General features: G+C 48.9%; 1 protein-coding gene across 1 annotated transcript in view; it reads right to left on the reverse strand.

Annotated features, from left to right (window-relative positions):
* Nucleotides 1-27,553, reverse strand: part of LOC144102119 (uncharacterized) — a 399,640-nt gene that overhangs the window by 181,421 nt on the left and 190,666 nt on the right. The window contains exons 2-3 of the mRNA XM_077635411.1: nucleotides 6,170-6,365; nucleotides 2,564-2,782 (exon numbers count right to left, since the gene is read on the reverse strand). Of these exons, the coding sequence (XP_077491537.1) occupies nucleotides 2,564-2,782; nucleotides 6,170-6,365 (415 nt within the window). The remainder of the gene's footprint in view (nucleotides 1-2,563; nucleotides 2,783-6,169; nucleotides 6,366-27,553) is intronic.

Consider the following 27,553-nt stretch of genomic DNA (forward strand, 5'->3'; position numbering starts at 1 on the left):
GTGTTTTGCCCCTAGCTCTTCAACATTGCGATGATCAAACTCCCGCAATGATTTAAAGCCATCCCAAAGATCAAGTTCAGCCTGTACCCTGACGACATCAACGTATGAACCAACCGAGGATCACACGGACAAACTGAAGACAATCTCCAACTAGCGGCAGACGCTGTGGTCGATTACGCGGCGAAAATCGGCCTCAGTTGCTCTCCTCAGAAATCTGAGCTATTGATTTACACCAAGAGCAGAGAGAAACCCAGTTACGAAGTTACGGTGAAAGGGCTAAGGATCCCAGCAGTCAGCCAGATCAGAGTCCTAAGACTCATCATCGAGGCCGACGGGAGGAACACGACCATGTTAAACAAACAGCAAGTGTCAGTAGCGCAAGTCACGGGGTTCATCAAAAGAATGTCACTCAAAAACAGAGGTCTGAAGGCAGGAAGCTTAGCCAGAATAATGCAAGCTTTCGCCACCAGTCGAATCTGCAATCAATCCCCTACCTGAACCTAAACGCGAGGGAAAAAGAAAAAGTCGATGCATCCGTAATAAGAAGGGGTCTCAAGAATCAAGAACGCGCTCAGTCTCCCTCAGTCAACCTCGACGACCAGATTACTGGCTATGGGAGTGCACAACGCAGCAGACTGGTTGGCAGAAGCCACACGAACCACACAGATAGAGCGACTCAGTATGTCTGATACCGGGCGAGCAATACTGACATGGGTTGGGCTTCAACACGACAAGGGCCCCACCCCGAAGGTTTGTTTCGGCAACAGGTACAAGAACGACCTTTACATCCCGCTGACGACAAAAAAACATGAGCCCAATTTACCGCAAGGAAAGAAGGCAAAACAGAGTGAAGGCCGTAGCTAAATATATGGACTCGAAACAACCGGGAACAGTGGCATACACGGACGCAGCCAGCGGAAAATCTGGGGCCGCAGTCGCTGTGGTGGTAGACGGGGCAGGCATCCCCTTAATTACAGCATCGGTTAAAACGATAAACGCCGACATCGCACACGAAGTTGCTATTGAACTCGCGTGTGTCGGACGCAAGCCAGCACCATAATTAGTGACAGCAAGACGGCCATCTGCAACCTCGCCAAGGGAAGGGTGGCAGCAGAAACGGAGAAAATTCTCAAATCCAGGGAGATTTTTCGCAAGATCAGAATTAATTGTGCCCATGGCCACGAATCGGCACCGGGGAATGTAGCCGCACACGCGCTCGCTCGAGACGTCTACTACCGGGCGAACGCAGAACGGCTAGACGAACCGGTACCCCAGCAGCGGGTGAACACGTTCCGAGATATTTGCGACTACTACAAACTCAGTAGACAATCCTACGCCACACCGCAGAAACAACTTGACAACGAACAAGCCAGGAGCCTGAGAAGACTCCCGACGGGCAACTATCCGAACCCATTAGCATGAACGGCAGAGAACACGACAGATGTAAACAATGTGCCCAGAGAAGGACACTAAACGACATAATCTGGCAATTCCCCTACTCACCTGGGGCTGCAGTAAACGTTTGTAATGAGGACGCTCAGGAGTCTCTCCTTCGAAGCTCGAAACTCGAAGACCAACTCGAAGCCAGTCGCCTGGCGACCGAGGCCTCGACGAACCGTGCGGTTCGTCACAAAGGCCTCTAGGCGCGGAGTCCCGTACTCCCTACCGGTTCAGCGCACCTGAGTTGGGAAGGTTGCAATATCTTCTATATTGGTGGACATTAAAGTTTATTTTATCTCTCTCTCTCTCTCAGAGACATCGATGGCGACACTTGTAATCACAGGGCAGTGGCGCATCGCTTAATCGCTGCACAACTGCACCTGGACTGGTACGACGACTCCCAGGGATCTATGAATGTAATATACACTATGACCAGTTCTGCGTATATAGGCTTTAACCCATTAGTGGGATCTGAGGAGCTTCAGTCTCTGAGCAATGGATCCGAAAACCTATATCCAATTTGGCCTTAGCACGAAAACTGACAATTTTTTTCTAACCTCTGCTTTTTACACAATACATTTCCGCAACAGCCATCTGTACAATAAACTGTTCTCTAATCCAGATTATTGTTCTTCCCTCATTCATCCCTCGCACAGAGTCTGAATTATTTCTCGCATTACTGATTGCTGTTCTCAAACTTCCATGCCACGCACAACACAGAACTAGCACCCCGCTGTCAGATTTCATAACTGCCATTGTGTACATTTCAATCTTTTAAATGCACTTGCTATCAATGTGTCGTTAGAAGACTAAGAACTTTTTCATGTTTCTCTGCTCTGTTTTTGTTTTGTGCAACATGTTATCCATGTTATGTTTGCCCTTTGCAAAGCCAATTGGCCTTGAGGGCATCATCTTCCTCGTCCTGACTACGCCCACTGCAGGCCAATGGCCTCTGCTGAATCAGGAAGCGGACACGCCTCCTCAACTTCACGGCCAAGCAGAACATTGCGAACTTCCATCTCTGATATTTTTCCGCCCTTGAGTCTGAGAGGCGCGTACTGTGGGCGCGTTGTCAACAGAACTCTAGGCGAACGTGAATCGGAAGCAGAGTTTGTAGACTCACCGTGACGAGACCTCCCCCTGCTGCTTGACTGAGGCATCGAAATGCATGTACGTGTCTGGGCCGTACGAGTCGGCGTGGAACACGATCTTCACGTGCGGCGTCTCCGAGATGAATGTCTTGGGCGAATCGATCTCGCCGCAGTAGAACCCAGGGGCGTCGCGGTTCGACTGGTTCGAGTCCCGGTAGCCGTCCACGATCTGCACGTAGCCGCCGTCGCACCTGCGAGCGCCACCCCACCATAATGTGCAATGTGGTAACGGGCCAAATTCAGTTGTTACATTGTTTTTCTCTTCACTCTCGCTTCCGGATCTCTGGTCACCACCTGCACCAGAAAGTTTAATCGCTGCCTCTTTCTAACACGTCGCTGCCAACAGTAAAATGCTGCTCCTTTCCCAGAGAGCTAAACATTACATTTGTTTTCTTGACATTATCTCCCAAGCCCACCATATACTGCTTTTACACTCTAGGCCCTCGACTATGATTTGCCAAAAGAGGGCGCCGCAGCCCCTGAGTTTCTTAACCAGGCAGTTCTGTCAGCAAATCGGAGGCGACTAAAATATTCTCCGTTAGTTTTAATCTCCAATTCTGTCCATTCAAGCTTTCTCAATACTCTCTGCAAACCCGCGGTTTAAAGTAGTGGAACGATCATGTCCTCTTGCCTGAGAGCCATCCTGGCCGGTATTTTACCTGTTTTGATTAGGAGCAGTATGGTCTCTGTGAAGTCTGCATGAACATTTGCTTACATTTTTGCATATCCCTGTTTTGCACCCCTGTTATCCAATGAATGCATGACTAGCAAATGTTGGAACTGAAACAAATATTTTCTGTTAATATCGGAAGCCCATTAGCGTGGATGTGCTATATTCTGAAAATTTGTCTATGGCTCGTTTGGCGTTTCCGCATGGTGATTACCAAGCACCCTTTCCCAAAACGAGCCTTTTCCCTTGGCTTAACTGTCTCTTTGACACTGTCTGTGGATACCCTGTAAGCAACTCTGTGGGTGATGCAACACAATCGCTGAGTTTGACGTTAGCATTCTTCCGCGATTCCGTTACGCACGTAGCGAGGAGGCATCCCCTGTGAGGGGAAAAGCAGCACATCCCTGAACAAAGCGCGTGCTTTCGCTGCTAAAGCCAGGGAGCGCTAGCCACATTGCCTGGTAATTAATTCCAAGAATATTGGGAGATACGCACAAGGAAGCTGACAGAACTACTTATTTGATATGCCCAGCCGCCTACAGCAACTGGGCTCTTCCAAGCTCCGACAACACACAACAGCAACACGGCCGGCCCCCTGCTCTGGGTAAAGATTGGGGAATTTGTGGGGGAAGGCCTGAGGAACATGCATTACGGCGGTAGGCCACGACCGAATCCGCACCTTTCTCAGCGGCGTGGGGCCACTTTTCCCTACTGATGCCTCGAGCACTTCTACATGAAGCGCTTCTCATAGAGGAAGTGTTTCGATCAATCAAGCTTTTTCCGCACGTAGCCACAGTTGACAAACAGCTTTCAGTGCGATGATCATCAACTGCTAATTTTCTGTTTGCACTAACTGTATTGCTTTCCATATTGCCTAAGTTCTTATTAACATCTAGTTATCAGCCCTCGTCACAACTGCCTGACCTTCATGATTATATTTTCTACTGCAAAAGTCCATGTAAAACTTATGTGCAGCTTTAGATATCTGATTTCCAGTAGTCAACGGCACTGCTTTCTTGTTCGTGCATCTGTTATTGTGCTTTCATAATCTTCCATTTCCTGCTACATACCTACATCCGTGCTTTACAACATTCTCACTGCTGCTGATAACATATTTTCTTTTGTTGAGGGCAGTACGTTGGACAGACGGGACGTTGCATAAATAAAAGGCTGAGCGAACACAGCTCTAAAGTGTCAAAAGCAGTTTCAGGTCATCTCGGCATTCATTGCCGGGATTGTGAATGGGCAAAGAAAGAGAAAAAACAGTGCGTACCGCTATATCATGAAACCAAGGTCATTGCCAAAAATCGGGAAAAAACTGCGAGGGAAATTATCGAGGCATACAACATATTCAAGCAGGGAAATGCATGTATAAGTACCCCTTCGCTAACACTTCTGCAAAAAGAGCTGTCACTCCTGGGGGTTGATACTCTCTACTGATTTCTAGCGTGCTTATGTTGCTGCTGTCACATTTATGTTTTGTTTTTGTTTTTTTGCACTTTGTAAACCTTTCCCTCATTGCCGACATCTATGTATTTATACTTGTGTGATCAGCAATAAACCCTCAGTTGTTAGTCAGCGCCGTGTCGTTCGCTTTCTTGTCTTTTGTGCTCGTCTTTGTTCGCGCTGTTTATTCAAGATGCTTAACCAACTAGCCCGCCAAAACGTGTTAACGAAACAAGGTCCCTTAAACAATTAGACTCGCTCGGAAAGGTTTGCTAGTTTTATACTGTTCATGGGATGGGATACTCCTTTATAATGACAGAAATGAAATTCCAATAAGGAAGCGCGTCAGGCAGGGAGACACGACTTCGCAGCAGGGAGACATGGCCACGGTCTTCCTCTTAGGGCTTGTTAGATTTCCTGCTCCTGTTTCCCTAGTTCTCTCTGCTCGCTTTCCAACTGAATTTGAATTTTCGACGTCACTATCATACTGTGGCTCGCATCACGTTGCCTCGCATCGCACATCCCACACGATGCCGGGATGAGGGCGCAAGAAGTTTATTTCTTTTTTACTGCGTCCATATGATCATTTCAATATCAGTGTATTTTTAACATTACCAAGGAAGGTGCTCATGATTTTAAGGCTATCTCAAAATTTTACTAGTAGTTTCCCTCTTTTATTCGTAACTCCTAGAACATATGCCATTGCTTCCAAAAACTTTTTTTCTAGGCTTCTATATGTCTACAATTTCATTGAACTAAGCGCTGATTACTGTCTAAAACGTTTTTTTTCTTTCCGCCTGGAGGCTTTCGACTCATTCGACATCATGACTGGACATCGGTGCCTATGCGTAGGAAGCTTTCTTAGGAAAGGTTCGCATGATTAGGAAAGGTTCGCATATTTAGGTAAGCATGCTTAGGAAAGGTTCGCAAACTGACACAGCACAAAACAACGAAGGTAGACTAACCTAGGCAGCTGCCCTTCCTTATCTGCAATTGCGACTACCCCATTTCAGAGGTGCGTAGCATCTTCCGCTGAGTCTCAGGTCTTACCACCACTGAGTCGCTCCGCAATGACTGATGAAAGGGGCGGGGGCATATGGACAAGGAGGCCATATGCCAGACCACTTTGGCTGAGTGCAGATTTGTTTATGTCCTGAGTGAGGTTCTTTGGCGCAACTTAGAGCTCACTAGCATAGCCTCACTACATATCAACTCTGTTCACCCTCATCAAGTAGCGCCCAAGGCCTGGCTGTGCAATTGTGTCAACATTCGCATCATTTTTTCTTCGCGGAACAATTAAGGCCACGCCCGGATTTCGAACCACAAGTCTTTAGAACTTCAGGCGTACCATCCAGCTCTTCGCCGTATATTCAAGTGGCCTCAAGTAGGGCTTGATAAGTGGAAAATAATGCTTCCGATGGAAGGCCTGCTTGGTGCGTGATCAGTTATAAACTGCTCTTACCTCTGGCGGTCGTCGGAGGGTTCACCCACGCGGAGCCGGATGAAACGAACGAAGACGACCCAGTCGTCCCGGGCGGGCCTCACTCGAATGCGGTAGGTGCAGTGAAGCGGACGGCCGCGGTTTCGGTCGGTCACAGGAGGACTCTCGACGCCCTGGTAGATGTCAACAGTTCGGTTGCAGCGGTCGTCGTCGTCCGCTGCACGCATGGAGAAAAGAACAAAAACACACGTAATTTAGTTCCTCAATAGTCATATTCTTGACCGACACTCGAGTAGAAAATACATTCTCAAGGGAAATTTTGCAAACCAGAAACAGAGTATTCGCCAAATTGGAGGCCGATGAGATAGCGGAGACGCCGTGTTTGGTTCCACTCCCTCTTAACGCCATGTAGCCGCCGTTAAATTGGCTCCACTGCATGCCCATTAGATCACACACAACTAGAAGCCGGAAGCGTCTCCCCTCTGCGCGTGGAATGAAATTATTGTCGGTTATTAGTCCTTTGCGACACGATGCGCCAGTGCCCCATGCCCGGAGCGCAGTCATTATGAAAAGATACTGATGATATACATGCTTTATGGCACACCACCTCCTTCGTCCATCTTCAGCTAAGGCGGGTGAAAATTTTAAAATTCACGTGATTTAAATGTATTTGGTTGACAGCATCACAAGTGTGATAAATATTCTGAGCAAGCTGAAAGCTCTGAAGAACGTTGTCGTTAATCATCAATGTTCATGAGAGGGAAGGTTGGAAAGGAGCGGAATATTTTTTTTTAGCATAACGCTTAAAAATAATGTCGCTCTTTTTCTCTCGGCACCTGCAGGCTAAGAAAATATGATTAATATCCAGTGCTTCGCCATAACTTCTGGAGGTTGGTCTACAACAAACGACGACAGTTGGGCAGAGTAACCTTGTTGACTCCCTCCATTTAGTGGCCCACTTACGCTCCATGACTGAGTTTACAAGGTTCACCTTGTTTGTAAGTTGCCTGACGAATCGCGGTAAAGATATACTTTTCTATTTAAGCTGCACATGAGGAACTAGAAAGGCAGGACAGGAAGCAGAAAAGTACGGCACTGATTTTGTTGGGGCATGTGGCCGTACCTAGGTGCACATGAAATCGGTACTACATATTGCCGCGAATATTAAAGCTCTTTTTTCGTTCACGTTGCAAGCCACCGGCATGCAGATTTACCATTTCATTGCGACCATTTCAGATGCGACCACGTATTGTCCCGATTGATCGTGGCCACTCACAACTGCTTCCACATTTTCCAGATTGTTCTAGTTGATTTTAGCTCCTTATCTCGAAAAAGCGTAGCTTGATGGGCCATTTGCTGCAAAGCCGCGAAAAAAACAAGAAAAAAAGGACGCACACAAAAGAAGAAGGAGAGGAGAATACAGCGCACAAAAGGCTTCGAAGGTCCCTTGCCAGCTTTAAACTGAGCGCGGTGAAGCACGGTAGGCATTCCGTTCGACGACTGCCTAGCACACTTGTTGCTGCGCCGCCGCTGCCGAATCATTCAGTAATTTGTGGGCGCGGGACTGCCCATTGAACAGTTTCTGTTAGAAGCCCCTTCCACTGCCTTTCTGACTCTCATGGAGGTGCTCGATAGCAGTCCATTTACCGGGCACCCCTGCAAGCTATGACGACAGCACTCTCCGTTTCACACCGGACGGCCTGCCACCAGTTCAGCGAACTAGCCGACGTCTCCAAGGAGCGCAACCTAAGTTCACGACCCTGCCGTACCCCAACCGACAGCGAAAAGAAGCTGCAACATCCATCCTGATCTGGCCACAGACGTCGACCCTAATCATGCTTGAGCAGCCGCGGGTGCCGCCAACTCTCAATGGCTCCCCAGCAAAGACCCCGAGAATGGTTGGACTATTCCGAGCGCGTGGCATCGTTCAACAATTGAGATGATGCGACAAAAATAGGACAAGTGTTGTTTCTTTCCCACTGGAGGGCTCAGCACTACGTGGTATGAAAACCACAAGTATTCCCTACCGTCGTGGAGCGTATTCAAGAAGGAGCTATTGAAGGCATTCACGAGCGTGGTGATGAAATAAAGAGCCGAATGACACTTCCAGTCCACGACCCAGCTCCTGAGTGAGTGGGACCTCGAGTAAGTCAGAGTTGAAGCGCCTCTTCCTTCGCGCCTACCCCGGGATTACAGGAAAAAGAGAGCTCAATATTTAGGTCACGGCAGCAAGGCACAACTCTTTGCCGGCATCTTAAGCCCATCGCCAATAATCGAATAGGAAATCAGGCAAGCAGCCTCCACGACACAAAAGGCTCTCGATGTGCTGACTGGGCAGTACAAAAGCCAGGCAGTTAGCCTAGACACGATTACTACCACCAGCGGTAACTTGCGGAAAGTAATTCGCTCGCGAGGAACTGCGACGACCGCTGCCATCTTCTCCACGGCCTAAAGCAGCGGCTCTCATGGATGTAGTACGAGACGCGCAACAGGAACTTCGCAACCCGACTCCGACAGCCACACAACCGCAGGCCTGATCTACGCCGCCGCGATGCGCCGCCAAAGGTGTCCTGCCACTATGCGCTAGGAGCCCTAGGCACCGGCCCAAAGATGACAATCGCCCGCCCACATGTCTTGCAAGTTTAGTGAAGAAAATTAAACCTCTGGAGGACCACCGATCCGCGCCGCCACGCTGCAAGCAGAAGTATTCCTTTACCTCTTCCAGCGCCTCGCTGCCAGTGGTGAACATCTGCTCCCTCGCTTGAGTGTTGAACATTACTTTGGTTTTCTGCATGTTAATTTCTAGACCCACTGTTATGCTCTGACTGTCTAACTCATTGATCACGATGTGCAATTCTCCTCCTGAGTGACTCATCAAAGAAAGGTGATCAGCGAATCGCTAATTACATATATATTCTCTATTAACTCTTATCCCCAACTGTTCCCAATTCAGGCCTCGGAATACCACCTGTAAACATGCGATTAATAGCATTGGCGAGATCAAGCCTGCTTGCCTGATGCCCTTCCTTATTGGATTTTTATTGCTTACTTTATGGATGATTATGGTATCTGAGCGGTTGCTATATATCATCATCATCAGCCTTACTACACCCACTGCAGGGCAAAATCCTCTCCCATGTCTCTCCAATTAACCCTGTCCTTTGCCAGCTGCATCCACCCTTTGCCTGCCAACTTCTTAATCTCATCCGCCCACCTAACCTTCTGCCGCCGCCTGCTACGCTTACTTTCTCTTGGAATCTACTCCATTACTCTTAACGACAAGCGGTTATCTTTCCTTCGCATTACATACCCTGCCCAAGCCCATTTCTTCCTCTTGATTTTGACTAGGATGTTTTTACCCGCGTTTGTTCCCTGACCCACTCTGCCCGCTTCTGGTCTCCTAACTTTACACCTATCATTTTTCTTCACATGGCTCGCTGCGTTGTTCTTAACTTAAGCTGAACTCTTTTAGTTAGCCTCCACGTTTCTGCCCCGTAGGTGAGTACCGGTAAGATACAGCTGTTGTACAATTTTCTCTTGAGGGGAATTGGTAAACTGCCACTCATGATCTGAGAGAACCTGCCAAGGTTCTTCTAAGGGTCTTCTACGCCCTGATTTCGCAATGCCTCTATGACTGCTGAGGTTTACACTGAGTCAAATGCTTTCTCGTAGTCAATGAAGGGTATATATAGGGGTTCGTTATATTCTAGGCTATTCTCTATCGCCTGATTGATAGTGTGAAAATGATCTATTGTGGAATACCTGTCACGAAAGCCTGCCTGATCGTTTGGTTTATTAAAGTCTAATGTTGCCTTGACAGTATCAGCGAATACCTTAGTAAATACTTTGTAGGCAACGGACAGCAAGCTGATCGATGTGCAATTTTCCAAGTCCTTGGCGTCTCGTTTTTTAGGAACTACGATAATGTTTGCGTTCTTCCAATCTTCTGTTTGGGTCGATGTCATAAGGCATTGCGTATACAGAGTGGTTACTCCTTCTATCACAATCTCCCCTTCGTCCTTCAACACATCTGCTGTTACCTGATCCTCACCTGCTGGTTTTCACCTTTGCATTGCTACAAAGGGTTTCTTTCCTTCCTCTTTTGTTACTGGCGGGATGACGCATTGCTGTGCGCTACTCTCTTTCATTAAAGTTCTGATTACATTGGCTACTGTGCAGATTTAAGTTGAACTCTTCGGCTACTTTAACTATCTTATCCATATTGCTAATGACATTGCCTTCCTTGTATCTTAAGCATACATCTGGTTTTTACCTATGCCTAGTTTCAAATTCACTGCTTTTAGGCTACCTCTGTTCTTTAGACATGGCTTTAATTGTCTCCATATTAAACTTGCTTATGCCGGCTACACCCCCCCCCCTCTCAGCGCTTATTTATTAACTTCAATAGCTCTGCTATTCTGTCTGTAGCGTTAGACGCCCTCATGCTTTGGTGTTTCTTAATCAGATCTTTCTTTTCCTGAGATAGCTTGCCGGCATCCTGTCGAACCATGCTATCGTGTATTTCTACTGCGAACCCTGTAATAATGAATGTCAGATTATCGTTCATTGTTTGAACATTAAGATGGTCTTCCTCAGTTCAATTAAAGAAAAACTAGCGCCAAACCGTGCAAACCACAAGAGAAGAACGAAGGCGAGACGCAAGCGCTAACTCACAACTGAAAAGAGAAATGTTTCTGGCCCTGGGGAACGTCTCTGTGCCCTACAACGTCATGCAGCTTCTTCAAAAAGGACCGAAATACAATTTGGAGCCTGGTGTTCAGGCACACGAACTCATCGCTGCGAACAGGAAATTGGCCCTAAACGTAAGAGATGGAGAGAACCAAGACCGGTGCCTCCTAGAGGGTGTGAACTGTTTGAGGAACTGTTCACCAAGCGGCGTAGGTGCGCACAGCCACATAATGCTGAATGGTAGTGTTGCCTTCTTTAGGCAGAAGAGCCTTAAGCTTGTCCAAGCTGACAAAAAGACTGGGTTTGTTGTTTTGCCTGAGGAAATGTACGATTAGAAAGCGCGTGCGGCAGTCACTAAGAACTTTGTACAGGTCAAGAAAAGTGCTGTTAGAGTTAAGACAAAGTTCATCAAATTTTGAAAGGATTTAATCTTTAAACTCTTGCCAAGTATTAGAAAAGAGCAGAGGTATTAGCTTTAATGTTTTCTTCACTGCCAAGTCCACCAAGCCTGAAATACCTTTCACAACAATAGTAAGCGAAGAAGGTTCGTGGCAAAAGAATGTCAGCGGTTTCTTGCAAAAACATCTTAAATTACTTGTTTTGGACGACTATTTCACCAAAAATTCCATAGTTGTCGCTGAGTACCTACAGAGTTCCAACGACATCATCTTTGGGTTTCCGGTAGATGTGCAAGATTTTTTTTTACTCTCTACCTCAAGACCAGCTTTCGTTACCTGTAAAGGAATGCATAGAAGAAAACGGCGACGTGTCTAGCTAGAATTCTTCAGGTATGTCGGTTGATAACTTTATCGCTCTATTGCAGTTTTACATAAGTGCTACTTTTATCCATTTTGACAACCTGCCTTTTTTTGCACTGCAACGGTGTGTGCATAGGGTCGTGCGTGGCCCCCATCCTTTGCGATATATTTTTAACAAAGGTTGATCAATCGTTACATAATCTTTTTATGGGAGAAGGGTGGTTTTTATGTTTTTTAGGTATATGGACGATTTTTTAGTGCTTTTAAACAAGCAGACGTCCTTGACTTACCTCTCTACAGTAGGTGAAGTTTTGAATGCTTTTGACAAACATGGACTTGGGCTCACTTTTACGCATGAGCTACCTGACACGAATGTTTAAAGGCTTTAGGTTTGAAACTAACCTTCCTTGGAAGACACGTTTGCTGGGGCTATTACCCGGGTGCAAAAAAAAAAGATCTTTTTCCTTACGATTCAATGCTCTCCAAGACTAAAAATAGCAATAGCGTGGCATTGCCTAGAGCCTTCTCTCAAGAAATCGTGCCTGCATCAGTTGCAAGATAGCTTTCAGAATCAGCAGAGCCTACTTTCGGTAGCTAGGTTCCCGTGCTCTGTGTTTGTTGCTGTTTGCGAGACCCTCCTTCAAAAACTTAAGTACGGAACACGAAGAGTTACCGAAGCAGATGGTTTCAGGACACAGAAGCCGCTAGTTGTGCCTTACGTGCACAAGACCTCGTACAACTTGAGGAAAGTGGCCGGCTGGTATGGCGTGAGTGTCGTTTTTCGGCTCCTAACAATCTGGAGAAGTGGAGCCCCCGAATCTGCGACTCAAGGAAGCGGGGCTGCTAGATAAAGCACGAAACTCCGTTTACCAAGCGTTCCGTAGGAGTAGTCTACGCTATCCCCTTAACTTGTGGGAAGTTTTATGTCGGCCAGATTGCCCGCTGCATCAACAAGCCTTTGGGGGACCATGCCCGAAATTTATCACACTTAAAAAATAAGTACGCACATTTGGTTGCGCAAGTAATAAGCTGCGACGGGTGCGAGGCGCGATAACCCAGCAATAACCCAACTTTCTCGATTAGCCTTGGTTGCTGCCTAAACAAACTTGATACTAAGTACCCTAACGTGCGCATCTTTCTCTTCGGCGATTTCAACTACCCCAGCAATAAATGGCGGAACATAAAATTAACAGGCAATGCACAAACAACAGATTTCACTGACATGTTACCAACACGCGTAACACGTGGATCTTCTAACATTCTAGACTTGATACTGACTAATTACTCTGAAACTTTATCATCCCTTCCTTAGCGATCACAAAATAAACGAACACAAAGTTTTACATGCCACCTTAACCTTTTCCACGGAGTTGAACCAAACGTATCAAAAATGATCCGCTTGTACGAGAGAGGTAATTACAAGGATATCAACAACCAACTGCAGAATTTTTTTCACAATTTTTGAAACACACTTTAAAGATCAATCTGTTGAAGATAATTGCCAAACTTTCAAAAAAAATAGCAGAACCTGTGTGCGAATTTATTGCCACGATAACATTATGTGCCGATAGTCCTTAAAGACATTAAAAATGCTCAAAAGTAAGAAAAAACGGTATTCCGAGCAGCAAAACTCCATCCAAGCGCATGCGCATGGAAGAAATATTACGAGGCTAAGCACGTGTGTTTGCAATCAGTTCGAAACGCTAAATGCACATATTTTGGTATAGGTCTGTCGGAGATCTTAATCAACCATCCGCGAAAATTCTGGCAAGCACTAAACCCCTCGCACGCACGCACTATAAATCTTACTGACGCACTTGCAGAAGAGGCCAGCAACGTTGTATGCCCGAACATATTTAACACTGCATTCGAATCTGTTTCCACTGAAGAAACTAATACGCCATTATCTTATTCGACTGCGTATCCAATATCTTCAATGCCTTCACCCACATTTTCGGCATATGGAACCGCCTGTATTATCGAAAATATTAGGCTATCGTCCTCAGCGGGTATTGATGAAATAACCTCGAAGCTTTTAAAGTATACCCGGTACGTCTCTGCTGCGTCCTAATTTTTACTGTTCGCACTATCACTCCACACAGGTAACTTACCCAACGATTTGAAATTGGGGAAGGTCGTTCCAGCCTTTAATTCAGGTTATAAAGAATCGCCCCTTAACTTCTGTCCCGTCTCTTTGAAAAGTGCACCACGCGAAAGGACACAGCATTACATTTTTTTTTACCTAATGCATTTTCTCTACTCGAACCATTTTTTCCATCACTTTCAACTTGGATTTAATACGGGTTTGTCCTGCAATACACAATTAGCCATTTTCGTTCATGATCTGCATATCAATCTTGATTCTAACCTTCAAACCGACGCAATCTTTCTGGGCTTCGCTAAAGCCTTTGACAAAGTACCTCACAAATGCTTACTGCTAAAACTTTCCCTGTTAAATTTACACGCTAAAGTATTAGACAAGACAAAACAATTTTTAGCAGGTCTCTCTCAGATAGCCAAGTATCTAAGTCACTCCCAGTGCCATCAGGCATTCCTCAAGGTTCAGTGATTGGTCCCCTTCTCTTTCTGATATATATCAAAAATTTACTCATGCATGCTTCCTCTAACATCCGCATGTTTTCGATGATTGCGTTCTCTACCGCACAGTTTATACCCCATCCGATCAGCTAGCACTCCAAAATGACCTAACCTGCACAGAAGATTGGTGCAGCCAGTAGCTCTTAGAGCTTTTCCCTAATAAATGCAAACACTTGTCATTTCACCGTCACGCAAGCCCCTTTTATTCCCTTACGTAATCTCTAGCGTCACAGTAGAATTAACGAATTCCTGTAAATACTTGGGTGTAAACATAATACAAGATCTCACCTGGAATACGCATGTCACTAGCATTCGATCATGAGCAAAAAAAAACACTACGTTTCTTGAAACGTCATTTGCGCCACGCACATATTCATATATATGTTCAGCGTCTTGCCTACAAGTCCCTGGCTCGAGCGGAACTAGAATATTCATCCCCCACTTGGAGCCCTAACGAATTCTGTTGGTTAACATCGCTAGAATTACTGCAGAACTGAGCCGCTGGATTGATTCATTGATTCATGCCTTCCACAGATGTGACTGCAACCACCTCATTTTCATTTTCCTCATTTTCGAATTGTGCAACTGCCATATTTCACGAATATTATCTTTGCACATAAATTTCGACTTTCTCTGTACCCACCCCTTATGTAATACCCCCTAATTGGGGGCCTTTAAGGTAATAAAGTAGTGTGATGTGATAAGGTAATAGCGGTAAATGATGCGAAGTTCAGATCCCAATGGCGGCCTGTCCGGAGCCAGGGATTCTTAGCTGCCTCAGCTGGGTCACAGGCCTGACCGCCGTTTTGGTTGGTTGCTCCGCAGCCGCTGTGCCGGAGGGTTAATGGGTTTGTGGCCAAGTACTACACCAGTGCGGCCAAATCCTGTTCTGGTGAGGGAGCGCGTTGTCGGTTTTGGTCATCGAGATCAGGCCGCACCCCAGGCCTCGTTATGCAATTCCGTCCACACGCGGAGTATTTTATTTTTCATACCCGGTGATGAATTGCGCGGCACCGGGATTCGAAACCCGGTCCTCTTGCATGCGAGGCGGACGTTCTACATCTACGCCATCGCTGCATCGCTTGAGAAGATGTCGCAGTCAATGGCAGCCAATGGTGACGTCCATTTTTCAACAGCCAATGGCCGCGTAGCTTTCTACACACGCTTGAAAGGCTCAGTTATATCGAAGTGACCAATGACAGAGGAACCGACGGCGCGAAGTGACCATTTTAAAATGAAAAACTTGTGGAATACTGCTCCATGTTTGACTAGTGATTAGTGTAACGCTGTGGCACGAAGGCAACCGTCGACTTGAATGCTGCCTACCTAGCCATGTCTATTGAGATAAATGTATTTATTTATTCATTCATTCATTTATTATGTATTTATTTATTTATAAGTAAATGAAAAGCCCCATTCCAGGGGTATTGCATGAGGGGGGCGGAACACTCAGCTGATTTTTTTTCGATGGATGATCTAAAGGATGATCAGTCGAGTTGATGCACTACGGTGCCTGGCAGATCATACCAGTTCCTTGCTCTATGGTGAAAAAAGGATAAGAAATGGGCAGATATCTGGGCAGGGGTGGGTAAACGGCCTTCTCTTTGTTTGTGCGGTCCGAAATGTGGTGTTTTACACGCATTTCACCCTAAAGAAACCGAGCACCAGGCAGAGGAAAGCTTGTACCCCTTTATTACCGGTGGGTTCTCGGCGGCATGAATCAATCCAATTGACACCTGTGCTTCCAGGTACGTGATGTGAGATGCTGACATCATTCTATTTGCTTGTTCCGATTCCTTATGTATAGTCGCATTCGAAGAAACTCGTATCAGCGTAGGCGGCTGCATCCGGAAGTACACTTCCTGAAGAACGTTTTAGCACAACTGCAGGCAGACAAGCACCACCTTTCTGTAAAAACTGCGAGCGCCCGTTTCTTATTTTTTTTTCGAATACAGGACCAATGCAGTTAGGATATAGCGTTCTCTGCCAAAGCCCCACGCTGCGATGCCTAATGTCTACCTTTCCGTTTTCGGGTCTTTGTGAGTAAATTTTTGAATGCGAAAATGGACATAAACCGCGCATCATTGAAGAAGGCAAACGCCCAATAATGATTTATGGCACCAGTGGGTACGGGGTGCAGAAAATACGAGGATTCAAGGAAACGGGGGAGAAGACTTCACCGACATTTTTGCGCCGGCTCGCTACTGCTTCCTGTCTTCCTCGTTGTTCTCATTCACAAAGGAAGCTGCGTGGACTAGAAGATTTCCATTTAGACACTGACGCGCCGTTTCACATCTACAACGAGTTCATTGAGCAGTTAGGCTCACGCATTTCCCCGTTTTATGTTTCTTGAGACAAAACAGGGGTTGTTGTTCACACGTATTTATTCACTTTTATTTGTCTTACAATGCTGTTGTGCAGTTTGCTCAGCGTGTTCTTTAAGTTCCTTTCTAATCGCCCAAAATTTGAAGCTTTGCTCAGCTCTACTGAGCCACACGGGCGGCTTCGTGTATCAATACCAGCCCCAGGAATAGAGCAGAAGATTGAAACAAGCGCAAATCAGATGGTGATCGGGGGAGGAGCGTCGAGTCCGATTCCGGATGTCGCCGGAAGGAACGCGCTAATCCTGCGAAGCTTCATGATGGATGAGCCCGGGCTGATCCTCGGTGATAAACACGGAAAGACTCCTGCCTTGCTGTTTTCTGGGCTGCAGAAACTTTCGACGCAAGTTGGAGCAGCAATCTGCGGTTTGCTTATTTTCTGGCTTACGCGTTAGTAGGATCGCTTGGCAATCACTGCAGAGATCACGGGACAGCGGGATTAGCTGGCAAAGAAGCGAGGTTGTTAGAGATCGATGCAGGTCGCTAAATCTTGTCTACAGCTCTTCCTGCAAGCAAAAATCTAAGTAAATGCGCATACACTTAAAATGAAGCTTACAAAGAAAGATCACCGCAGAAGAGTTGTAAAGGTGGTAGAACGGTGGGTTGTTATCAACTAGAGCTTCAGCGTTCCGTAACGACATTGTTTCCGAAAGCTAGGCCGTTAAGTGAGCAATAAATTTCATATAGGAGATGCGAATGTTTCCCAAGGCTTCACCTTCGCCGGTTGGGCTTCCAAAGAGCGCTCGGATTAATGTACAGGAAAGAGAAATAGGTGATAAAGCTTCTTTATTTCTCAGGCTAGTGCCTTACATTCGCTCGGCACAGCGTTGTAGCTGAGAAAAATTTATGTGGCGCTGAAGAAAGGAACACATAAAACGCCGGGGGGAAAAGATTTCGACCGGGTACAGAAATTAAAAGAAACACTCCTCAGGCAACGGCAAGCATCATGGAACGACAGTAAAGAGAAGGCGGAGACTTCTCCTCCAAGGATGTGCGATCTGTAGTTGGAGCCTGATCGGGGGTAAGGTAGTACGCGGCCCCTGGAGTTACGGCCCCGCAAATCTATCGTACCGGGCGCAGTGCTCGCCTGGGCCGTTCACTCAGCTCGGGCTCTGTCTCGGAAGGCAGAGACAATAGGTTACGTTTTGCGCGGAATCGTCTGCGTCAGAGCGATCTACTCGAACTGAGCAGCCGAGGAGAGGAGGCCCCTTGCTTGCCGCCGGGGCAGAGAAAGAGGAACACCGAGGGAGAGAACCAAAGGGTCACAGGGAAGAAGACAAGCTGCTCCTATGGGGAGGTGTCCCGATCGTTGGGCTCGCCTCGACGGCAGAGCGAGATAACAAGCCCCGTCGTTGCTGCCCCTGTTCTTGTTGTTGGCGCTGCCCTTTGCGGGAGCTCGGGCCGGAAATCCGTCAGGGGTAATTGATGCTCCCGGCGGAAGGCGCTCAAGGCGGAGGCGCGACAGCGTGCTCGCCCACACGGCACAAGAGGCCGAGGCACCGGGCACGGCGGATGACGCCCGGTTTCTCCTAATTCCCGGCCGGCCTCCGCTGCACATAGGCCGTGCGGCTTGATCTATCCCCGGGGAAGCTTTGGGCGCAAGCGCGGCGCCTTCCTGCTCCGACGCGACAAATCAGGGGCTTTATTTCATGCGCAGGCTCTATTCGCCTGTGATACCCACTTTGTTAATGCAGTGCGCAGGCATCAGCATGAATCCTGCGAGATGGCCGTTGATGTGAGTCAATTTCTCCGCTGACTCGTGTCTGATGCTCTTGGAGTGAACAAAACAAAATAGAGCTATGCTGTAACTTCCATCAGAGAGTACGCGTCACGGAAGCAAAAAAAAATAACGTCGCTGTTGTCCAAACAAGAACTGAAGCTCTGTCATGCGGACTTGGGTGTGGCGCAAGCGTTCACGTAGCAGACGTTGAAGCGCGGTACAATGGCGTGCGAACATAATGTCATTTCGGCCATCGGGCAGTGGGTCAAACAGTTGGCTCCGCAGGCGTCACCGGCGTAGGCGCAGTCAGAACCTTGAACCACCGCCTTAAGTTTCTGGCGGGTGAAAAATCTGATCAGGCGGTCAAGATGTTGTGGTTTGTGAGGATTAACAGCCAAAATTCCGCATGGCCTATGAAACATGCCGCAGTGGAGAGCCAGTGTGTGTTTGCTCCACAAGTTTTTCTGTAGCTTTCTAAACCAAATGACTTATACCCCAGTCACACGGGCACTTTCGATCCTCAATGAGCTCGATCTGCATCGAGATTTTCGAGCACGCTCGAAACATCCGGTGCTACGCGGGCATTCTCAATGCTCATTGAGAAGTTTCCCTCATGTGTGTTAGGTGGCGCCAAATGTTCCGCCGACAGCCATAACAAGGCGATGTCCATCAACACTGTGCAGTCGGGGGCAGCGGCAGCCAAATCCGTAGCCAAATCGGTACATTTTCGTATCTGCGCCAGGTTTTTGGTTTTTGTGGCGCACCTCTGCTGCTGTGCGATGCAACCCAAGGGCCCGCAACGCCTCCGCGATTTCTACATAGACTGCGGCGTTTCTCTTCTGGCGCCGCAAATCATTCAGGCGGTCCTGCCAGCAGTCGATGAGAGCGGCTGTCTCGCGCTCGCTCCACAGTTTCCGCGCCGACGAGCAGGAGGACGCCATCTTTGTTTACACTGACGGCGAAGCTTTGAGCGTGGTGTAGAGATTATTTTCAAATGTTTGCATATAAGCAGGTATAGTACCTGAAAAATGTTCTGTATTACATTTTAATCAATCACAACAACAACAATTGTGGTTTGGTTTTGTTAACTTGTGTTTATTTTTATAGCTTCATGAGAGCGAGAGTTCTCGATTGTGCTTGGAACCTCAAGCGCTCTTGAGGAATCGGCATCGAGTCAAGCAGGATCGAGCTCGATTGCGCTTGAAAGTGGCCGTGTGACAACCGTCGATCTGCATTGAGTTCGATGAGCATTGACTCAATGATGATCGAAAGTGCCCGTGTGACAGGGATATTACATTGCTCACCCGATCCGCATATCTCACCGCTTTGCACACCCACTTGACACTGCTCGGCCTCTCGCTCGTGCTACAAATTTTTCAGGTTCGATTTTTCTCCCACAATGATTATGGACCGGAGTTTGCTCCGCACAGACATTGCCGTCATCACGTGCCCATCTGCATATATTGATGCTGTAACCACATATATCTCAAAACAATGCCGTGTATTATTACTCATCAATATGTTCTCCCACACTTTCTCTAATCACAAGTGAAGGTGGTCTTTCGGGTAAATCAATTGAAGTGAAGACCGACTGTGTTTCTTTAAAGTGCAAGGACATCGCACAGCCAACGGGCATTTTTGCATTTCGCCTTCATCTAAATGCGGCGACCACGACCAGGTTATGACCCCTCGTCCTCGTGCTGAGTAGCCGAATGGCAGCCACTAAGCTGCCGCGGCGGGAAGCAAGGCGAAGAGTACGCGCTAGCAAGTGTGCGGCCTGCAAAGTTAGTGGGCCTGCGATAGAACGTTCACGTGGCATCGCAGGAAAGAAAGCTGCCTAAGCGAGTGCTGGCGCCTTCCGCCCGCGGACGAGAGCGGAAAGTTCATGAGCTCTTTGCAGCGCTAGCTGTTACGCACCCGTTCCTGAGGTTTGCGTCGTGGTAGTGATACTAATAGGATTGGTAATAGTCGGCGTAACGAGTGGGTGGTTGCCATAGTAACCGACTGAAGTGTGGTTACCGTGAACGGAGGAGGGCATAATGAGCGTTTAGGAATGCGCAACTGAAGGTTCGTTACTACCGGAACCACATGAAGGGTGTGTGACATTCCTTGTGTGCTACGAGGTACATTGTTCGACGGCGCGGCGTAGACGGAAACCCAGGTATTTCTTTGTGTGTGCTACGAGGATCCACGTTCGACGGCGCGGCGTAGACGAAGGGACCCGCCGCCGTGACAGCGGCATCATCAATTACCCAGCCATGCTCTTTGAGTGACGACCAGAACAACCGGACCCGCCACCGCCACCGCGGGGAAAGAGGCATTATCCTCCCCAATTTCCGGGCACATTCCAGGACAAGGGAGCTGTCAGCGGGCCAGAGCGCGCCGTACCACAGCCGACGCTATGCGCTACCGCGAAGACAACATTCTTTCCCTCCTTCCCCTTTCGACGTGGGCTATCGCCGGGAAGGCACCCACAGCTTCCCGCCGTGCCTCGTGAACAAAAGCGCATTCCCAGAAGGGCCGTGACGGACACCTGTCATGGCGGACAGGCAGTACTCGCCAAGAATGTGGAAAGACAGGCGCTAGTGAATTAGCTCCGAAGAGAGAGCCTGTGTATACTCTCACTTGAGAGAGAGTGGTGGCGTTTTTGTTGTTTATTTAGTTTGTATTGTTAACAGACTCTGGGTTCGAGGCTAAGCCCAACCCAAGGGGTGGTCCCCATCTCGCATGTTATTTTGGATTGGAGAATTGATGCTTTGGGCGGGCCACTGGAAATGACCGCCCTTAGTCCTTTGTTAATCAAGTGCTTAAAAGCGCATGTAAACGGATGCAGTCCAGTCTGAGCTGGGGCTCCATGCTTAGCATGTAATGTGATGCTACTTAGGCACTAACCTGCCCGGTCGATGAGTAAAGTAGTGCAAAGTTTGTTCTTTTGTAAATTCAGTTCTGCTTTTTCCAGTTTAACTCTCTGTATATGTATGTTGTAAAATTATGCTCTGCTGTCATCATCTACAAGCTCGCCTCCTGTTCATCTTCCAAGCCGAACGACACTAGAGGAAGGGTTTGTGAACCATCCTCGAAGAAACAGAAGAAGAACGCTCAGGACGACATCGTTCGCCAAGAGGGCCTTCAGCGCCGAAGCCCGACGGCGTGCAGCTTCTGCCAGCAACCGCTCGAGCCCAACTCCGGAGCCACTCCATCGCCCCCATGAAGTCGTCGGCACGTAAGCTCGGACGCCCCAGCCTCTGATGTATAACCTTAATCATGTGTAATTATTGAATATACCTGTTTGTTTAAACTGAGCCTTACGGTGTCTCTTTGCCTCTCCGTCCCGTGTGGACCTGCGCATTATGGGGGTCATCACACTGGTGTCAGAAGTGGGGTCTCAAAAGCAAATGTCCTCTGAATGCTGTGACATTCATGACTTCAAAATTGTAATCAAAAGAGAATCACGGGACTGATTGTGGGACTTTTACCCCCATTTGAGAGGCTTGAGGCACTGGAGGGCTTGAAAAAAAAAATGACTGTATCTGAGGGAGCTCCCACTCCACAGCCGTCGCTCGGAGCAAGCATGCTGGCATTAGGAAGCGTCATTCCGACGTTTACGGGAGATAAGACAGGGGTTCCAATCTGCGATTTCTTTTCCATGCTAGAAGAGATTGGGAAAATGGGGGGATGGTCCGATGCTCAAATGCTGGGAATGGCGAGGTGTAAGATGGCAGGAGCTGCTCATGATTTTGCCTGGCGAGACGAAAAAGTAAAATCCACAAAATCATTTGCGGAATTTAAGAAGCTCGCGTTTGAGCATTTCGACACTGAACCACGTCACGTGCGGGTACAGAGGTTCCGTGACGCCGGACAGATGGTAGGGGAGGACGTGCGAACATTTGCGTCGCGGCTTCAGCGCCTAGCACGCGATACGTTAAGCAGGGAGGAGGAAGGAGACCAGTTAAGGAAGAAATACGCGGAGGATATACTTAAAGAGGAAATGACCACTTTGTTCGTGGCTGGTCTGCAAGACCCCGTGCGCCGGTTCGTGCTCTCGCGCAAGCCGAGCAATTTCGACCAAGCCGTGGAGGCCGCATTGGATGAGGAACGAAATGAGGCGTTAACGACAGCCGCAGCGAGAGTACGCGTCATAGAGAGAGCGGTGCTCAACCCTGAGGTTGCTCTCTTGACAGAGCGGTTAGATCGCTTGGAACAGCTGCTAACTCAGCAGGTAGAACGCCAGGTTGAAGCGCGCGCTCAACAGCACCCATTCGCTGGAAACCGGAGACCGCCACAAAGCTACAGGCGCGGTATGCGAGATTTTGAAGAAATCGTATGCTTCGCTTTGCCAGGGTCGCGGACACATCGCCAGGTTCTGCCAAAACGTGCGCCGTGGGGAGCCACAAAGAGAAGCAGGCGAGACACGCCCTAAGCAAGCCGACAGCGGGGCTCCAGATACCGAGACAAAAAACTAGTTAGTCCTCCCCAGCCTGAGGAGCGTGGGGAGGGAGCAGTAGATGATGAGGTGGTGGTAGTTTGTGTGGCCGACGAGGCATGCCCTGTTGTGCGTTGCAAGTTAAATGGTTGTTGCATGGAATTGTTGATAGATACGGGGTCAAAGGTGACATTGCTTAAGGAGAGCAGTTTTAACACGCTTCGAAGGAAGGGGGACCGCGAGGTGTTGGAAGCGTCTGGTGGTATGGCAACCAAATTTGTAGGCATAACGGGGGATCCTCTTGGCATAAGTGGACTCTACCGGTTACACTTCTCCCTCGGCGGAATTGCATTGGAGCACCCCTGCTACGTATGCCCGGACACGGTGTCTCTGCCAAACGGAGTGTCAGGTATATTAGGGCAGGATTTTTTGAGAAAAGGGAAGGTAGTAGTCTCATTCTCTGAGGAAGAGGTTAATGCGGGCGGCTCAAAAGTTCCGTTTTTGAACAGGAGAGGGGCTGAGATTCGCATTACCGATATTGACACCCGTCAAACAGTGGGATCATTGGAGAAGGTATATTCGCGGGTTGCCGTCCGGTTGGTCGAGGAGGCGGTCGTCCTTCCTTGGTCGGAGCACATTTTGTACGCGTTTGTGCCTTCAGATGTAGAGAGCGGCGCCGTGGGAGTGCTTGAGCCGGTCGACTCTCTCAGCAATGGCCTGAAGGCAGCCGCGTGCATCGTGACAGTTAATGACGCCCACAGAGTGCCCCTACGGGTGGTTAACTGTAGCCAGCAGCCACTGAGCCTTCCCAAGAACAAAACATTGGCTTTCTTCACCTCTGCGATAGAGCAACGTGAGCCCACCGATACGGTACTCGCAACTGTAGAGCATGCTAGTCCTTCGGCTGCTCCAAAGGTGTCGTTCGATCTTTCTCACGTAAAATCCAGGGAGAGGGAGGCTCTGGCTGGTTTGCTGAACGACTACTCGGAGGTATTCGCCGCGTCCAACCTGGATTTGGGCTGCTGTGGCGTTATAAAGCACAGGATAGAAACCGGCACTTCATCGCCCGTTTACCAGCGTGCGTACAGGATTCCTTACTCCCAACGTGAGGAGATGGAGCGGCAGGTGCAGGACCTGATTGATCGCGGCATTGTCGAACACTCAAAGTCACCCTGGGGAGCACCAGCACTATTGGTGGAAAAGCCAGATGGCTCGTATCGATTGGTAGTGGACTACCGCAAACTAAATGCCGTAACTCGCATCGATCCATACCCCATCCCCAATATACAGGAGACGCTTTCTCAGCTGGGCTCTGCCAGGTACTTCACGGTAGTGGACATGGCGGCGGGATTCTGGCAGATAGCAATGGATCCGGCAGATGCCGAGAAAACGGCATTCAACACGCCCTCAGGGCACTATGAATGGAAAAGAATGCCGATGGGTCTGGCCAACAGCCCTGCTGTCTGGCAGAGAACCGCTGATGTTATCCTGGCAGGTCTTCTGGGAAGGCTGTGCTTCGTGTATATGGATGACATTATCATATACAGTGACAGTTCTGATAACCATTTGCGCGATATTGAGCAGGTTTCGGTGCGACTAAGAGCAGCGGGTCTCAAGCTGAAGCCCTCTAAGTGCCAATTCCTCAAAAACGAGGTGAAATACCTCGGGCACGTTGTTTCAGCTGACGGCGTGCGACCGGACCCTGAGAAACTAAGGTGTGTCTCGGATTTTCCATCCCCGACTAGCGTCCGCCAGGTCCGGCAGTTTCTCGGCCTGATCGGTTACTACCGAAGGCACATAGAGGAGTTCGCCAAGCTCGCTAAGCCGCTCACCGCCTTAACAGCCAAAAATGTCGCCTTTCGCTGGGACGAAAACGCGGAGAATGCTTTTGGGGCCCTGAAAAGGAAGCTAATGAGTGCACCGCTGTTGCGCCACCCGGATTTTAGTTTGCCCTTCGTTATGGTCACAGATGCGTCAAAGTTCGCAGTTGGTGCCGTGCTATCTCAGGTTATCGAGGGCAAAGAACATCCCGTTGCTTTTGCTAGCCGACAGCTGAGCCCCACAGAGCAAAAGTACGGAGCTACGGAAAGGGAGTGCCTCGCCGTTGTCTGGGCAGTAAAGCACTTCAGATGCTACCTTTACGGCCGCAAATTCAAGCTAGTCACAGACTGCCATCCTCTGAAATGGGTGATGAGTGTCAGGGACCCTAGCTCGCGACTCGCTAGATGGAATCTACACCTGCAGGAATACTGCTTTGAAGTTGAGCACAAGTCAGGAAAGACACATCTGAATGCTGATGCACTCAGCCGCACAGCTGCCGTGGCAGCTATAGATGAGTTTGTCCCCGTAGTCGACCCCGCCGAATTACGCACAGAGCAGTGCAAAGATCCTGACCTGAAGCGAATAATCGAAAGCTTAGAGGGCGCACCGTCTCACCCCGAACAGCTAGGTTATTTCATTGACAAAGACGGCACCCTGTGTTGGCGCACGAGGCCAACCAGGAAAGGGAGATTAGAGAAAACCGCTTGGGAGAGAGTCGTCATACCTCGGTCGTGGACAGAAAGGGTTCTTCGCGCGTTTCACGATGCGCCATGCGCTGGTCATTTTGGCGTAGCGAAGACACGCAGGCGTGTGGAGCGTTTGTACTTTTGGAGTGGCATGCGACAGGATGTTAGAGACTACTGTGCGAAGTGTCATTCCTGTCTCGAAAGAAAAACACCCAAGGGACGAAGACCAGCTCCAATTCAGCCGTTCCCTGAGGTTTCGGCTCCCTTCGAGCGGACAGGTATGGACATAATGGGCCCATTGCCCACGACCACTTCCGGAAACAAGTACATTTTAGTATTTGTCGATCACCTTTCAAAATACGCGGAAGCGGTAGCACTCCCAGATCAGAAGGCAGACACGGTTGCAAGAGCATTTGTCGAACAGATCGTGCTCCGACATGGACCCCCGAGGCAACTCTTGACAGATCGGGGAACGAACTTCGTGTCGCAGCTAATGAGGAGAGTTTGCGAGCTGCTTAGGATCGCTAAGAAGCAGACAACACCGTACCATCCGGCTTGCAACGGCGCGGTGGAGCGACTGAACCAAACCGTGGCCGGGTTCCTGTCGCATTTTGTTTCGCGCGACCAGCGGGACTGGGACTTGTGGCTCCCGTATGCAATGTTTGCCTACAATTCCGCAGCACACGAGAGCACGGGCGAATCGCCATTCTTTCTTCTCTCCGGCCGAGAAACGGACCAGCCTAGTGAAGTGCCAGAGGGCCCCCGTCGTGTCCCATACGCTTCACTGGACGACTATAAGGTTGAGCTAGAATCGCGCTTGCAAGTGGCGAGGGACATCGCAAAGGAGTCCTAAAGAAAGCGGCGAAGCGCAGGAAGGAGGTGCACGATCGCAGTGCTAGAGACGCGCCGTTTGATGTGGGGGACAGCGTGTACATTGAAAACTGTCAAAGGCAGATTGGGCTAGCTCGTAAGTTCCAGACGAAGTGGAGAGGACCGTGCGAGGTTGTCGAGAAGCTTTCTCCGGTAAACTTCAGAGTCCGAGACGTGAACCGGCGTTTGATAAGGATACACGCAAATCGCCTCAAGTCGGCACCGGTTCAGCATTCACGAAATGAGGAAAGGGAAAGCGCGGATTTTGATGGGGACAGAAGTGAAGCGGAGCGCGCAGATAGTTCGCAAGAAACGCCCTCTCCTGCATTTGTTCGGCAGGCGCCCGAGGTGACGGCCGGAATGCCACCGGATTTACTTCATGCATTGCTAGAAGAAGAAGCGCGCGAGGTTGCCGCGCAGATAACGCCAGGAGAGGCTCCTGCCACGAGCCCTCGCGAGTCCCAAAGCAGACAAAGGGGCACAGACTTACTTAGTATGACTCATGAAGGCCGATATCCGCTGCGAAATCGGAAAGCTAAGTCGGACTAATGGCGTAAACAGAGCGGAGTTGTGAACTGGTTAGAATTGTGTAATGCCGCAGCTCATAACATTGCTATGTGCTTATGTGTTAAGTTATCGGAGTTGGTAGTTAAACCTTTCTGTCATTAAGTAACACCTTCACAGGAGAGCATGCGGAGCGCATGCAGAACCTGCCCTACTTCCTTTCGTTGTCTATATTTTTGTCTGTGCCGTGATCGTGCTAGAAGTGGGAGCTCCTTTGTAACTGTGGTAAATTTATTTCGTCCAGTTTGGACTAGAAAGGAGAGGCTTGGGTGCTGAGTTTCATGTTTATCTGTAATAGAAGATCAGTGCTGCCCCTGGAGACGCCAGTTATGACAGCGGAGGCATATGGTGTTGTGCAGTGGTGTTGAGTGCAGCGAAAAGTGTTTTGTCGGACGCACTGTGCGAGGCGATTCAGAAAGACAAGGGGAGCTGCAGGGACTCAAATGTTCGGAGAACATTCTTCTGGAGGGTGATCGAGTGTGACATTCCTTGTGTGCTACGAGGTACATTGTTCGACGGCGCGGCATAGACGGAAACCCAGGTATTTCTTTGTGTGTGCTACGAGGATCCACGTTCGACGGCGCGGCGTAGACGAAGGGACCCGCCGCCGTGAAAGCGGCATCATCAATTACCCAGCCATGCTCTTTGAGTGACGACCAGAACAACCAGACCCGCCGCCGCCGCCGCGGGGAAACAGGCTTTATCCTCCCCAATTTCCGGGCACATTCCAGGACAAGGGAGCTGTCAGCGGGCCAGAGCGCGCCGTACCACAGCCGACGCTATGCGCTACCGCGAAGACAACATTCTTTCCCTCCTTCCCCTTTCGACGTGGGCTATCGCCGGGAAGGCACCCACAGCTTCCCGCCGTGCCTCGTGAACAAAAGCGCATTCCCAG

The sequence above is a fragment of the Amblyomma americanum genome, chromosome 8, assembly GCF_052857255.1.
Source record: "Amblyomma americanum isolate KBUSLIRL-KWMA chromosome 8, ASM5285725v1, whole genome shotgun sequence".
Lineage (NCBI taxonomy): Eukaryota > Metazoa > Arthropoda > Arachnida > Ixodida > Ixodidae > Amblyomma > Amblyomma americanum.